The following is a 13731-nucleotide window of genomic DNA, read 5'->3' as shown; positions in this document are numbered from 1 at the left end:
AATAACAGTCATGCCATGCATGTGAAACCCCAATAAGACACAGAGACAGATAAAACATACAACCTTTTCCAAAGGGAAAAGGGAAAGGGGGGAAGGGAAAAGCAATGCCTCCATCCCTCCCACCAAACTACCCTCTCCACGCGGGCTATCCCTCCGTGCCAACCTACCTCCACCTCCGCTCCACCTCCGGCCTGAACCCCCAAGAGCCCCGAGCAAGCAACCGCGGCCCTGAAGGGTACTATAGCTGGTACGGGTGCTACATCACCCACGCCTGCGACCGTTCCGCGCCTGGCAACATCAACGCCATCCACGAAGAGGACGAAGAAAACATCGCCGACGTGGCCGTGCTACCGACGCACCAGCGGAAGGGACTGGGAGACGCGATCGTGAAGCACCTCCTCCAGCGGATCGAGGATGAAGTACCCGTCACTGTCAGCGGGGACTCTGTCTGCACGTATGTGACTTTGATGGCGGATGAGCCGGGGAGGAAGCTGTATCTGCGCAATGGGTTTGTGGAGTCGGCTCCGAAGTCGGTGGGAATCATGATGGTGAGGTTGGTTGGGTGAGATACTATATATATTCCGGGTGGGGATGGATGAAGGTGGGGAAGTTTGGGAGGAAGAATGACACAGTAGCTGATAAAGGTTGGAAGTTGATCCGCTGACATCAACTGGGTCCCATAGCTCAGTTGGTTAGAGCGTAACGCTAATAACGTTAAAGTCGAGGGTTCGACCCCCTCTGGGACCATTTCTTTTTTGCCTTTCGTTTTTTTATTATTTTACCTTGTTTCTGTCTGTTTTGATTGTTCGCTGGTGTGGTGGCTAATAATACTATAGAGAGAGGTCTTTGTGTGGTGGGGTTGATGCAGGTCCAGATCGCGATCAGCAGTCCCTAACCCTACTCTACTATATGTACCCAACAGCAGCCCCAACTAGACACTAGAATTCAAAGTAAATTGAAGGATGTAAAATCAGGGCAAACACCACATTAGTCCCGCACCCAATCACCCAAAAGACCAAACCAAAACCAACTCCAACACCAGCCAAAAACCACAATATCAGATCCCTAAACAGCAACACTCTCCTTCTCCTTCTCCCCCTCCCCAACCACCCCCCTTTCCCCCCCAATACATTCCCCTCGCCCTCCACATTCAAATCCGTCGCGCGGTGGCCGTCCAGAAACCGCTTACTCACGGTATTCGCGTAGATGGGAAACGCCAACGACAGGACGTAGAACGCCGTGGGGATGGCCATCGCCTTGTGGAAGCTGCCGGTGTTGGTGGCCACGGCGCCCGTCATGGGCGGCACGGCGGCGCCGCCCGAGATGGCCGCCACGATCAGACTGCCGCCGCGTTTGGTGTGGTGGCCGAGCCCGCGGAGGGCGAGGGTGAAGATGGTGGCGAAGCAGGCCTGGACTTGATTAGTCGCGTGGGGTTGTGGGTGGGTTGGTGTACAGGGTGGAGGAAGATGGAAAGGATGGGGCAGGGGGGTGTACGCTTTCAAACGTGAGCACCAGAATGAGCATCACGACGCTGGTCGTCCCAGTGGTCGTTGTGGCGGCGACACCGAAGATGAAGCACAAGGTGAGGTAGACGCCCATGATGTGTCGGGGTCTGACGCCCAGAGTCATCAAGCCGCCGGAGACGAAGCGCATGAATGTGTACAGGCCCTGGCCGACAGCAAGTAGGTTTGCTGCACAGACATACCCCCCTATTAGCCGCTGTTCTGAGCTCGAACCAGAAGGAGAAAGAGAGAAAGACTAACAAGACATGGAGGCCGAATACCCCGCCTCCTCGGCGAAATTGATAAAATAATTCGCGACGGCAACCTGGGCGCCAACGTAGCAAAACTGGCCCCAAATGCCAAAGAACAGATTATACTGCTTCGAGAGCGGGCCCACTTCCGCCGCGCTGATATCCTGCTCCTGCAGACCCATATCCGCGTCGGTGACCTCGGGCATCGGGGCGAGCCAGAAGAGGATGATGAGGAGGGCGACGAAGCAGGCGATGCCGAGGTAGACCCATTGCACGTTCTTCAGCCCTTGCTGGGTGTCGACGGTTTTGGCGAAGAAGACGCGCGAGGCGAGGAGGGGCGCCACGAAGGAGCCCACGCCTTGGATGCCCTGCGCCAGGTTGAGGCGGATCTCCGAGTATCGTGGCGGGCCGCAGATGGAGAGGAAGTTGTCGGCGCCGGTTTCGAGGGTTGACAGGCCCGCGCCTACTACGAACATGCTGCCGCAGAAGCCGCCGAAGGAGGCTTTTACGCCGCTGGGCCAGAAGAGGAGGCAGCCGACGGCGAGGACGGCGAGGCTGGGATGGTTAGTTGGGTTGCAGGGAGGGAGGAGGAGGAGGAGAAGGGAAGGGGAGGGTACCCGGTCATGAAGGTGACTCTGAATCCATAGCGACGCAGAATCCACCCCGAGACTGTGAGCGGACAGATGAAGTAGGCGCCGAAGTAGGCGGCCGAGAGCCCAGAGGACATGCTCGCGCTGATGTTGAGCTCCGACTGGAAGTGCGAGTTCAGGACATCGAGCAGGCCGTAGGCGAAGCCCCAGAGGAAGAAGAGGATGGTGACTGTACCGGTCTGTTAGATCACGATAGAATGCAATGCACCCACTGCGTCAAAAATACCAAGCAAATTCGGAAACAGCGACTGCTTGAGCGTGATGCCCGAGCCATCGGTGATGGCATGGTCATCGATCGTGATATTCCGTCGCCACAACATATCGATCAGGACGGCATTCAGCTAGCACTAGACTATTAATACCGTGGAAAAAGCACCCAGGAGAATAGGCATCCACGCCAGAACCAACCCCGCGTTGGACCCTCGCTCGCTTTTATCCATCTGCTTCTCCATCTCGGGACAATCCCAACCGAGTCCCCAAGCCATGTGCACGACCAACGACTCTCCACCAAGGGAAAAAAACCCCACGGGGAATGGCCCGAGCTGAAGCCCCCCCACGGCGGTTGGTCACAGAAACGCCACCACCACTGCAGCTATAGTATCCCCACTCCCCCGTCCAGCTGCATCGCCATGGGACCAGACGAGTCTCTCTTACGCGATTGGGCCGCCGATCAGGATTATCCGGGGTGAACGGGATGAATTGGCTCCCGGATGTAATTAAATCAAATTAAATTAGGTTTGCGGGGACATGAGATGCGATGCATGACTCGACTCGGGCAGGAGATTGACGTTGGGTAGAGTCCGCCAGGACCCTCCCCTTCGAGACCGCTCGTCAGTGGTAGGAAGATTTATCTATCTGGAAAAGAGGACTGCCATCAGCCTGCTGCTGCTTTCCGTCCACGGTATAAGACTCCACTGAGAACGACAGCCAGCCCAGACTGTTCGTCAAGGAGTGGCAGACCAGCCTCGACCCCTTTTTTAATCTGGGTCCAGTATCTCCCAGCAAGCCCTTCTTCCCCCAAGGAAGAGTGTGACGGGGGCACAATGGGGGAGCTTCGGTTTCCCGCCGCGGATCTTCTGCGGCATCCCCGCACTGGGGCGGGATAATGTTGCCCGAGTGGAAGCTGGAGGAATCAGGGCAAACAAGAGTTTTTTTTTTTTTTTTTGCTTGCATGCAGAGGCAGGTCATAGGTGCATAAGTGGAGATTGGTAATGACCTGCTTTCTAGATATTTTCTCTCTACTGGAGCATGGTGTGGGGTCGGAGGGAGATCCCCAGACCCTGTTGTAGAAGAAGTTTGATTAACGTTAGTAGAAGATAGTTGACATGATAAAGGCCCTTTATTCAAGATAAACGCTAAGAACAGGAGGGAGTGTTTGTCTGCTTTGTCTTTTGAAAAAAAAAAAAAGCATCTTGAATAAATATCCTGTTTCAACCATACAGCTCAGCCAGCGATGATATTGGGTGAACCAACTTTGGAACCCTGGAATAAAAGAGCTGAAGAAAATAGCTCAACATGCTTCAAACACCCCAATGCCTTACACCATTGCAAATAATAGGCAAGCAAGTAGATTTGGGAAGCCTACAACCATTCCTGAGGGTAGTTCACAGGGTAACAGAGCCAGATGGCCATTCACTGCAACCAGCCCGAGGCAGGCAATCTGCTGTCCGACGCGTGCTGGCCTCACCATCCTGCTGGACTGTTTACTGACCTTTCACTTCTCTTCCTCTCGCGTCACCTTTCTCCTCCTGTTCGACGCGTTCTTTCTCTTGGTGTCATCTCCATTTTCTACTGTCTCGGCCTAGTTCCGTTCCGCTTCCTCGGCATCACCGTGGACCTCCAGGGTGATGCCTCCAGCCGTCAACCTGTGCCACTGGCTCTCCTGCCTGTTCCCACGGGTGAAAGGTAAGACGGTGGCCAGTCAGCCTCTCCCCGTGGGATGCGGCCAGTGCGGCAAGACCGTGGATCTGAAGCTGTGCGGCTCGTGCAGAGCAATGCACTACTGCAGCAGTGAGCACCAGATGATGCACCACGCCACGCACCGACCAACCTGCGAGCTCGTCCGAAAGGCCCGCGAACGCTTCAAGTTCGAAGAAGGCCAGGCGATGATCGCGTGCGACGGCCCCATCAACCTCGCCAACGTCAACGACACCTTCGGAGCAGACTACCTGGTCGTGCACTTCTACCTGAACGGATATCTCAACTCGCGCCAGAGCCTCATCCGGTCCCTGCAGCACATCCGCACCCGCACCGCCGTCGAAGAACAGCTCCGCCACCTGATGGGCGTGCTCGAGATCATGCGGTCAGACGAGATGGGTCTCCGGTTCCTGATCCCCGCGCTGATGCTGCGTCTCAACGAGGACCAGAAGTGCTACGACTTCATGAAGTGGTACTCCCTGCAGGGCAGCCGGCGGTACGACGCGTGGTCCAACCCCGACATGCCCTTCCTGGACCTCAAGGACGCCGACGCCTTCGAGGACGTGACCTTCGTCGCGGACGAATGGAACATCAACCCCATCTCGCAGGGCATCAACAGCGCCATCACCCTGGGGCTCCTCAAACTCCGCATCATCCTTGACCTCCAAACCCTACAGGCCTCCGCCGCAGCCATCGGCCGTTACCTCCCAGTCGAGCTGTTGGTCATGATCCAGGGGTACGTCGTCAGATCCGACATCGTCGCCAACAAGCGTGCGCTGCTCGAGAAGATCGACCACGCGGAGGAAATCGCCAGGCTGGAGGCCCAGGTGCTGCAGCTGCTGGAGAGTGCGCAGCGCTTCAACCCGCGCATCTGGCCTCTTATCCTCTCTCGTCGCACTGTTCCCATGACCCCCACGTTTGACCCTGGCACTCTCGAGGAGGCGCAGAATGTCGTCGCCCAGTGCAGCCCTGGTTGGGCGGAGACCCCGGGCGCGATCGAGTACCTCGAGAAGCGGGCTGCCCATCTGCGTACCGTCGATAGCCCTCGTATCCGTGCGATGTCCCGCGTCATGCGCAACCCTTAGGGAGCTTCGTGATCTGGCGGATCTGAATGGCGCTGATGATATTGCGGTCCACTTGCGAGGGGATTTCCAGTGATGTGACTGAATAGCGGTGATATTAATGGTCCATTCCTGAGGAGACATGTGGTTATCTGACTGACTGGCGGTTGATGGTGATGTCGTGATCCACTGGTGAGGGAATTTGTGAAGGTTCGGAGGTGGTTGATAATAGTGGACATGTACGTGCTTGTTTAATCCAGTCAGTTTTAATTGTGTTGCTTGCTTTCCTATTGCCCCGTACGTAGACTCGAGTCCGCGTTCTGAAACGTGATTTTTCGGGCACAAAACTGGTCAGACAAGACGACCCCCCTTTGGAGACGGCCGAAACAAAGATGGAGTGAAAAGATCTCCACCAAAATCAGTATTCTAGGACTTGATGTGAGTGGGAGACGCTTAGAGAATGTCAGCAGTGGGCTACAACGAGGACACACGTCGGCATCTTCCGTACGTTTCCCAGCGGGAGCGGGCAACAATGAGGGGGGTCTCGGATTTATGCCGACTTGCAGCGGAAGTTCTGGAAGATGATATATCTTTACCCCACCCAGCTCACTAATATGAGATGGGAATCTAGTGAGAAATGAATAGTGCCTCAGCGTATATAGCCACAAGTTTCCCTGTAAAACTTGAAAGAGAATCACAATATCTATACTATACACTGACCTTTCCCTTCCCCAACGAAGCCGCCATCCAAAAGCGGATATTGCGGGGCAGCCAGCGGCCCGCTCACGTGCCAGTCCAGTATTTTGTCACCAGCCATCATCATCATCATCATCGGTCTAGCAATGTTTCTTATCACATCTTTCTGCTATCAACCAAACACTTTCAACAGTCTATGATCCTGGCTATTCAATACTTTCAAGAGAAACACTCCAACGCAACTCCACAGCCACCATGAACCCAACCGCCACCTGACCCAACAAAATGGAGCGATCATCGGCCCCATCGGAACGAAGTCGCCAGGCCTGTGAACCATGCCGGTGAGTTTAACTTCCATTATCTGGTAGCGGGATCCAAATTCTAAACCATGGATCCAGTCGGAAAAAGACAAAATGTCCCGGCGAAAAGCCCAGCTGTTCTTTCTGTCAGAGGCTGAACCAGCAATGCGTCTACCGCGCCAGGGAGACATCGAAGGTCCCTGGGAGGAAGGTTATAAAAGGGTGAGAAAGAGGGTGAGGGATGGCTCTGATTATATAGTTTACTGAGCGTGATCTAGGAGAGGCACTCGAGATCGGCTCCGAACGCTGGAGTCGCAGGTCAGTGGCATTTATGATGTGTTGTGGTGGGTTACCTACCTCTTTTTGGACGATATTGAAAACGGCTGATGTGATTGATTGATGAATTGGATGAAGCTCGCAACCCGGTCGAAATGGTGGGCAATTATCTGAGACGCCGGAAGGCAGTAGACGCGCTTTCAATGAGACTGATATAAACCCTCGCGTGGAAAGGGGTCGCGGGGACACGTCTGTTTCTGCAGAAACAAAGTAAGATAGAATAAGTGATCAATGCGAAGGCAGGACACATGCTGAAAGTCCTCTAGCTTGGAACTGCCCATCGGGGTACTAGCCCACGCGATTGATGTGTATGGAAAGAAGATACACCTACAGCCGCTCCCACTGTTTAGTCTTGATGCTTTACCGTCATTCCTGGAAAAGGCACCGGAGTTTCTTACCTTGAGCTTTCTCGCGCTTACACTGTCCTTCTCTGGTCATGAGTTCTTTCATGCTGGGGAATCAGACGCTAGAGAGTCTTATATTCGCTCTGCGGAAGACACGGTTTGGAAAATGGCCGCGGAAGGTGTGCCAAAGATTGAGGTCGTCCAGTCGCTGTGTCTGTTGGCTCTGACACATCTCAGAGGTGAATGTGGTGTTCACACTACAGAAGAAGCCTTCTAACCTATAGTGCAGATCGCAATGAACCCAAAGCATGGGTGGCTATCGGGATGGCATCCCGACTCGACTCGTTTCGGAATATGATCCAAACCCCCTCATACTCCAGCAACGACCCCACGAACTCAGGAAGATGCTACTGGAGCATACGCATCATCGAGACCATCCTCTCCCCCTCGCTGTCCATCCCAACACCAACCCATCCTCAACCGGCATACCCACCAAGCGCACCCCTCCCACCACCCCCTACCCCCTTCCAACACCCCAAACTCCCCTCCCTCCCCCTCCCCCCTGGACAACATCAAACCCCCCGACCTGGGCATAACCGCCTACACCAGCCAGCTCACCACCACCTGGAACCGAGTAACCTCCTACCTGCACGCCCTGCGCACCTCATCCACAACCCCCGAACCCCCCTGGTCGCCCACCTCCACCTACACAACCCTCACCACCACCCTGCACAAATTCGACTCCGACGTCCCCGACACCCATCTCCTCCGCAACGTCTCCTTCACCAAACGCTCCGCCGCCGACCTCCGCCTCCACCACGAGTACTGGCACCCGTGGATCAGCATGCAGTTCCTCTCTCACGGCTGCGCCGCGATCATCAACCACCCGTTCATCCACCTGGTTGTTCTTCGAAGCGCTCGTGGCGTCGCCCAGTCCAGACTGTTTCTGCAGCAGGCCGTTGACCAGGCGCTGTTCCACTCCGCTTGGGTATTTCGACTCGTTTGTGCGTGCGAGGAGCTGGAGTTTCCGGTTTGCGATCCGTTGGTCGGGCATGTGGTTGCGGCGACAGCGACGGTGGCGTGGATATTCCAGTTCGCGAGGGATGAGAGCATTTCGGCGAAGGCGAAGGAGCAGTTGGCGGTTTTTGAGGGCTGTTTAGGGAGGATGGCGCGGGTGTGGCCCCATCTGGAACATAAGGTATGTATTCCCCTACCCGAATGGCCCTCTCTCTGTTTGCGATGCGAATAATCTGACTATCCGAAGCGCCACCTCCTCCGATCCCTCCAATCTGTCTCTGTCACTACCAACGCAGCCAAGGAAACCAGGGCCCAAGGATCGACAATCGCCTTTCAGCCATCGCTACTCTGGGAGCTCCTTGACCCTAAACTCTGTAGCACAGCAGCAATGTCGGCCGACCTCACCGCCCAAGAAGAAGAGGGAGGAGTATTTCCTCGACCCACCGGCGCCAGGATGCATGTCACAACACAGTTCGTCCATCCGCTCACGGAAGAGCAGGCGGATGAGCACGACCAACCGTCCTTTCCTGGTACTCCTGATGGCGGTGGATCTGCTGCGCTGGTATCCGGCGCGGAGGGGCTAGAACAGTTATCGCTGGATGAGCTGTTCGCGCAGTTTGCGCCGGATGATTTCATCTGGGGGGAGTAGTATTGACTGGATATTCAATTATCACATAGGACATCAATCGATTACCTCTCACCTCAGCCTATCCACCGAATGCTGACGCCGTCAATGCTAGTAAGAACACTGATTTGCCGAATACGCTACTTCTCAAAGTCAGAGTGGCAGTATAGGATAATCGCAAGCAAAGACTCTATATACAACCAAACACGAAGTAAACACTACCTATCCGAGCTCACAGTCTCGCTCTCTCCCTCGCATTCAACTCCCGTCTAGCAGGGCCCCCACGACTCCCATCCCCCAGAAACACATCCTTCCTGTCTGCGTAATCTTTCCGGAAGCGCCATTTCTCCGCCAAATGCTGCACCAGACCCCGTTTGATCGCAAGAGACATGTATTCTCCCAGCACAGGCAAAAATTTAAAACCACTGGAAGACCTCATTAGCAATCCTCGTTCCCCTGTCCCCCATCGTCCAGGATCAACAAGTAAAATGAGATAGAATCAAAACTTACTGTCCACTGCCCGCCCCCCCAACAAACAAATTGGCAAAATCCGGATGATAATCCATAACAAAGTCCCCGGTGGGCGTATCCGTATACCAACACAGCGCGAGCCTGTCAAACGGACGATCCGCCAACTCAGGCAAAATCTCACGCAATCCGTCTCTGAGGCGATCCTCTCCATCCGAGGGGACGAAATTGCGACGCTCACGGGGCGGAATCAGCGGCGGGGCGGAGACATTCGACGTGACGGCCAGGGACTCCCCCTCGCCGGGGACGCGAGTGTAACCCCACCCGTGGACAGCCATCTTCAGCATCGCGGTCTCCTCATGCGGGGGGAAATTGAACCACCCGGTCGAGAAATTCGCGTAGATCGGAAGGTCGCGGTACCGGCGTACTTCGTCGGGAGTGAGACGCATATACCCGACTACCTGGGCCGTGGACAACGTGGAATTATACATGGGGACGAGACTAGAGGCCCATGCGCCGGCGGCGAGGATGAAATGGTCGCCTGCTATGGGGCTTCCGATGAGGGTTCGAGCGGCGGTTATGGTATTCTTGTGGTCGGGATCAGTATCCAATTCAACCACCGTCCCGCGCCGACCACAGATGAACGAGACGCCTAGCTCAAGACAGTCGTCGCGAAGTAGGAGAATCGCTTTGTTGGCGTCCGCCCACCCCGCATTTCTATGGTGGTAGCCCGCGAACGGAGGCGCCGCCAGCTCTCCGCTCAACACGGGGTATACGCGCTTCGCTTCGGCGGCGTCATCTACCTTGGTCCAGGGGAGCTGGGAGCGGGTCAGCGCTTCGGTGGTTTTCTTGATCCAGGCTTGTCCGTGCGGGCTGGAGCTGCCTGTTAGCATGAATGGGGCCGGGAAGAAAATGCCCTGGTATTTGGGCTGTTGCCATTTGAGGTATGCGGCGTGGGAGATGCGGAGGTAGTCGTCGTCGGCGTAGTCGAAGCGGATGACCCGGGAGATGTCGGAGCTTGAGCCATCTGAGACCTGGGTTTGGATTAGCGGGGTTTGGGGGGTTATGGGGGGATGTTGAGGGGAGATGGGATTCACTGGGGGAATGTGTCGGTCGAGAACGACGACGTTTCGGTATCCTTCCGAGGCGAGCTGGTGGGCTGTCGATAGGCCGAATACGCCGGCGCCGATGATGACGATGCGGCTGTCTTTGTCCATGTTCGCGATATATGTCTGATGGGTATTGAGGGGTTGGATGGAATGAAATAGTGTTGAGCCTGAAGATCCTGGGGTCGTTAACTATATGGCCGGAAAAGCCGGATGCAGTTCTCTTCTCCGCTTCCGCTCACGTGGTCGGCTGTGAGCCATAATGATCCGAACAGAGATAGACTCCATACATGTCATTGTGGGTGGTGAATGTCGTGTCCCTGCCTCTAGAGTCTGCGAGCAATGCTTATCACCACCTTGCTTGGTGGAGTGATAACACACTGTTGTGTGGTGGCCATTATCTGTCTAGAGAATGGGGGTGTGGGGACGGAGTTGGGCTGGACACATGTCGCCTCCGTCTCCGAGTCTGTTCGAAGAGTTTCCAGGGGGGAAAAGTGGGAAAGAAACATGAAATCAAGTGTGAATCGCCTTTATCTCATGTCCTGCCTTATTAGTCCGAGTGTCATAAAATGGTCTCACGATTTGGGTGAAGCGTTCATCGTGGGTGACTGACGAACAAAAAAGCCATCTGCCATCTGGTTAATTAATGCCTGGGAACTGTGAGTTACGCGGGTTCAAGCAGGGAATTCGCTGGACTGACACCAAGTTAAATACTGACACATTTATCAATGTAAGCCTTCTTCTGATTGGTATCGCATCAAAATGAGGATTGAGTGTCAGGTCAAAGTGTCAACAGACATTCCCTTCCCCCCCCGCCCCGTCCCTCCCAAACAGGCTCGCGGAGTTTCCTTCATCAAAACAATATGCATGAATGTTGAATATCAGAGAGTTTTCCTCAATCCAAAAAACATCTGATGATTATGATGCTCGATATTTCCTGCAGATATTCCAACCAAACATCATCTTCAATAGCGCAGGAAAAACTTCGAGGCTCCCATCGCGACAAGTATATGTCAGATAAGTACCCATTAGCGGGAACAATTCCTATGAAAAAATACTTTTCTCTTCCATCGACAGGTGGAATGTGCACAAATAGCTTTTCGTTGCCAATATATTGACCATAATAGTCCGTACAAAGACGTACGTGTTTCAATTTTCTCAAACAGATGGGGATTCTCCACAGTCTCCGCCCTCTCTCCCCATTGCCGCATATATCCATCATATTCTCCACAGACAGTCAGATCACTGAATCCATGGATTGAGATTGATACTCTAAGGGTTTTCAATTATAGACAAGGAAAAGAGGGACTGGTTGATGCTGATTAATTGTTCCAGGGCCGTATATTAAGACTCGCTCAAAGTACGCGTGTGGCAATTGTGGCCGATGCTGAAACGGAAATGAGATGAAATATAAGAGAAAGTTTCCTTATCATAACAGGTTTACCAGTCATCTGTAATGTAATCAAGGTACTTATATAATGAGCTTGTTGGATCATGAACTATTTAGCCCATACTGGCACTCAAATAACCAAATCCGCTAAAACCAGTCCGCGAGTGGCATGCAGGACAAGAATTCTCCGAGTAGGAGTTCTAGTCAACGTTGACTTCCATTACGGCTGATGGAGATATTTCGCTCATTGTTCGGGAAATCTAGCCGAATTTTCAATTGGCCCAAACATCGCGCATGGAAAGGTTGGTCGAAAATGCAATTCATCTGAAAACGCTAAAATTCATTTGACATGATGGTTCGATGTGCAGTGGACTTTGAAGCGAGCGGGCCGCTGGAGCATGCAAGAATGGCGGATACGAGAACCACGAGTTCTCTGTCCTCTGTGGATTTTCCCTGCGGCCGGAGCTTAAACCGAGCTCTCTGCATACCGCCAAGGTGAGTGAACTTTAATTGAAATTTTCGTGCCTGTTAAAATCCCCAATTCGTTCCAATGACTTGCACACAACCGGAAAATTTCCAGCGGCCGACAAAGGTAAATGGGGATGAAATTTCTACAGATAAGATCTTTGATGAGGAAAAGACCAGTCTGGAACCAAGTTGCAAGACTCAACTCGGCCTCGATACCTACACCTGTTGGCATTTCAGTCGAAGCCTTGGGCAGAGATGAAAATTTCACGGTCTAGAATCATGGTCGAGCTGTCGCCCCGAGGTCATGTGCTTGGCATCTCGTACGATCTCAAAATGTCTGTCCAGTTTTCAACCCGGACACAAAATTCGGGGCATGTCTCATGGGATGTTTCCTTCCAGTACGTAATAATCCTATGGTGTCGATGGTTCGCTACACCATTTCGGTCATTGATCCAATCATGGCGGATGCGGCGGAGCCTACTTTGGACCCCAACAAAGTAGACAACTGCGAAGGGGATCCGTGCTCACTGTCCATGCTGACCCTTTGCACTGTCACAAATGTTTGGACGATGGATGCGACAGTGATATCTATATGCCTGCAGTGCGACCGGTATCCATAAAGCCGAGTTGGGCATGGAACACAGTGAGTCTATTCTGTGTTCCGTTCTGCGCACGCACGATGCTACCACATAACTGATGATCCGGTAAATGAAAAGGAGAGGAACCAGTAAAGTTGATCAGATTCCCGCAGATAAGATTGATAGGTAGGCAGCCATGTTAATTTTTTTCGCTGTCAGGCGCCCGATCCTTCCAGGTCCTCACCGAGTCAGCAGATTTTTCACGACCGAACATCTGCGAAAAAGCGTATCGGGGGACGAAATTGCTTGCACCCGTAATGAGGAAGGATTGGAGAAATTCTCACCTAGTGCGCAGATCGAGTCGGAATCATATGGACTGTCCAATGGCATACGGCCATGGGAGAGCCGGCTAGACCCCTTCGAGGAGGTGGCCTGGCTGATTGTCTAGATTGGTGCGCGTGCTCCTCCCACCACGAGAAGGTGTGGTTCCATGGCAGAAACAGCCTGATCCGGGCAGCAACGGGTGGGGCCTGGCAAGTCCGACCGAGTGCCCCTATTGGCTGGCTTCCATCATCCCACCCGGCATCGGTCGGAAATTCCCCGCGTTGATTGGCCAGCCGTCCTCCGTGGTGATTATCTGATCCATCGCCCGGTTATCTGATTGCGCTTATTCCGCCTATTGCCCCCCCCCCCCTTCTTTGGCGCACGCGCCCCAACAATGCTGGCCCCTCTGCTCCATCGGCGACTCCGGCACGGTTTGTGGTGCGATCGGCCTTGTTGCCACGACCCTGGAGCTGAAAGCCGTTTAGACTCGAAGGATCATTCTCCACCTGAGCCATATAGGAAAAATTAAAATGCCATGATGTTGGCGCTAGTCTGGAGCTAGGGGCAAAGAAAAATGGATAACCAGCAAGGGAAAGAAAGGGTCTTGGGGGGAAAAGAAAAAAAGCAAAGCCACGGTGTGACAGGCAACTGCAACATCCCGCCTATATATACGGCCCTGCGATCGGCCGTTTCCTTTCC

At 53.8% G+C, this 13731-nt stretch overlaps 5 protein-coding genes and 1 non-coding gene across 6 annotated transcripts; 4 read left to right on the top strand and 2 right to left on the bottom strand.

Moving 5' to 3' along the window:
• Positions 1-104: 104 nt before the first annotated feature.
• BO70DRAFT_342167 (GNAT family N-acetyltransferase) lies at positions 105-569 on the top strand (the record flags this gene model as incomplete). Its single annotated transcript, XM_025541369.1, has 1 exon — positions 105-569. The coding sequence occupies one exon, from the start codon at positions 105-107 to the stop codon at positions 564-566; it is 462 nt and encodes a 153-aa protein (XP_025396379.1).
• A 104-nt stretch (positions 570-673) lies between these two features.
• BO70DRAFT_t270 lies at positions 674-747 on the top strand. The gene has a single exon. It is a non-coding gene; the product is annotated as a tRNA-Ile (tRNA).
• Positions 748-938: 191 nt separating this feature from the next.
• BO70DRAFT_342164 (MFS general substrate transporter) lies at positions 939-2723 on the bottom strand (the record flags this gene model as incomplete). Its single annotated transcript, XM_025541368.1, has 5 exons — positions 939-1409; positions 1495-1691; positions 1764-2308; positions 2371-2572; positions 2630-2723. The coding sequence occupies 5 exons, from the start codon at positions 2721-2723 to the stop codon at positions 939-941; spliced, it is 1509 nt and encodes a 502-aa protein (XP_025396378.1).
• A 1432-nt stretch (positions 2724-4155) lies between these two features.
• BO70DRAFT_413915 (zinc finger MYND domain-containing protein) lies at positions 4156-5853 on the top strand. The gene has a single exon (XM_025547340.1). It carries the CDS (start codon positions 4251-4253, stop codon positions 5403-5405), a length of 1155 nt encoding a protein of 384 aa, XP_025396377.1. The 5' UTR covers positions 4156-4250; the 3' UTR covers positions 5406-5853.
• Positions 5854-6234: 381 nt separating this feature from the next.
• Positions 6235-8729, top strand: BO70DRAFT_389351 (fungal specific transcription factor domain-containing protein). Its single transcript, XM_025546074.1, has 5 exons — positions 6235-6418; positions 7063-7295; positions 7346-7508; positions 7666-8254; positions 8321-8729. Exons 1-5 carry the CDS (start codon positions 6363-6365, stop codon positions 8720-8722), a joined length of 1443 nt encoding a protein of 480 aa, XP_025396376.1. The 5' UTR covers positions 6235-6362; the 3' UTR covers positions 8723-8729.
• Positions 8730-8895: 166 nt separating this feature from the next.
• BO70DRAFT_342163 (NAD(P)/FAD-dependent oxidoreductase) lies at positions 8896-10383 on the bottom strand (the record flags this gene model as incomplete). The annotated part of the gene is made up of 3 exons (XM_025541367.1): positions 8896-9123; positions 9209-10200; positions 10264-10383. The coding sequence occupies 3 exons, from the start codon at positions 10381-10383 to the stop codon at positions 8931-8933; spliced, it is 1305 nt and encodes a 434-aa protein (XP_025396375.1). The 3' UTR covers positions 8896-8930.
• Positions 10384-13731: the final 3348 nt, after the last annotated feature.

This window comes from Aspergillus heteromorphus, assembly GCF_003184545.1.
Source record: "Aspergillus heteromorphus CBS 117.55 chromosome Unknown BO70scaffold_26, whole genome shotgun sequence".
Classification (NCBI taxonomy): Eukaryota; Fungi; Ascomycota; class Eurotiomycetes; order Eurotiales; family Aspergillaceae; genus Aspergillus; species Aspergillus heteromorphus.
The sequence above is the reverse complement of the archived record's forward strand: the minus strand, read 5'-3'. Positions and strand labels throughout refer to the sequence as shown.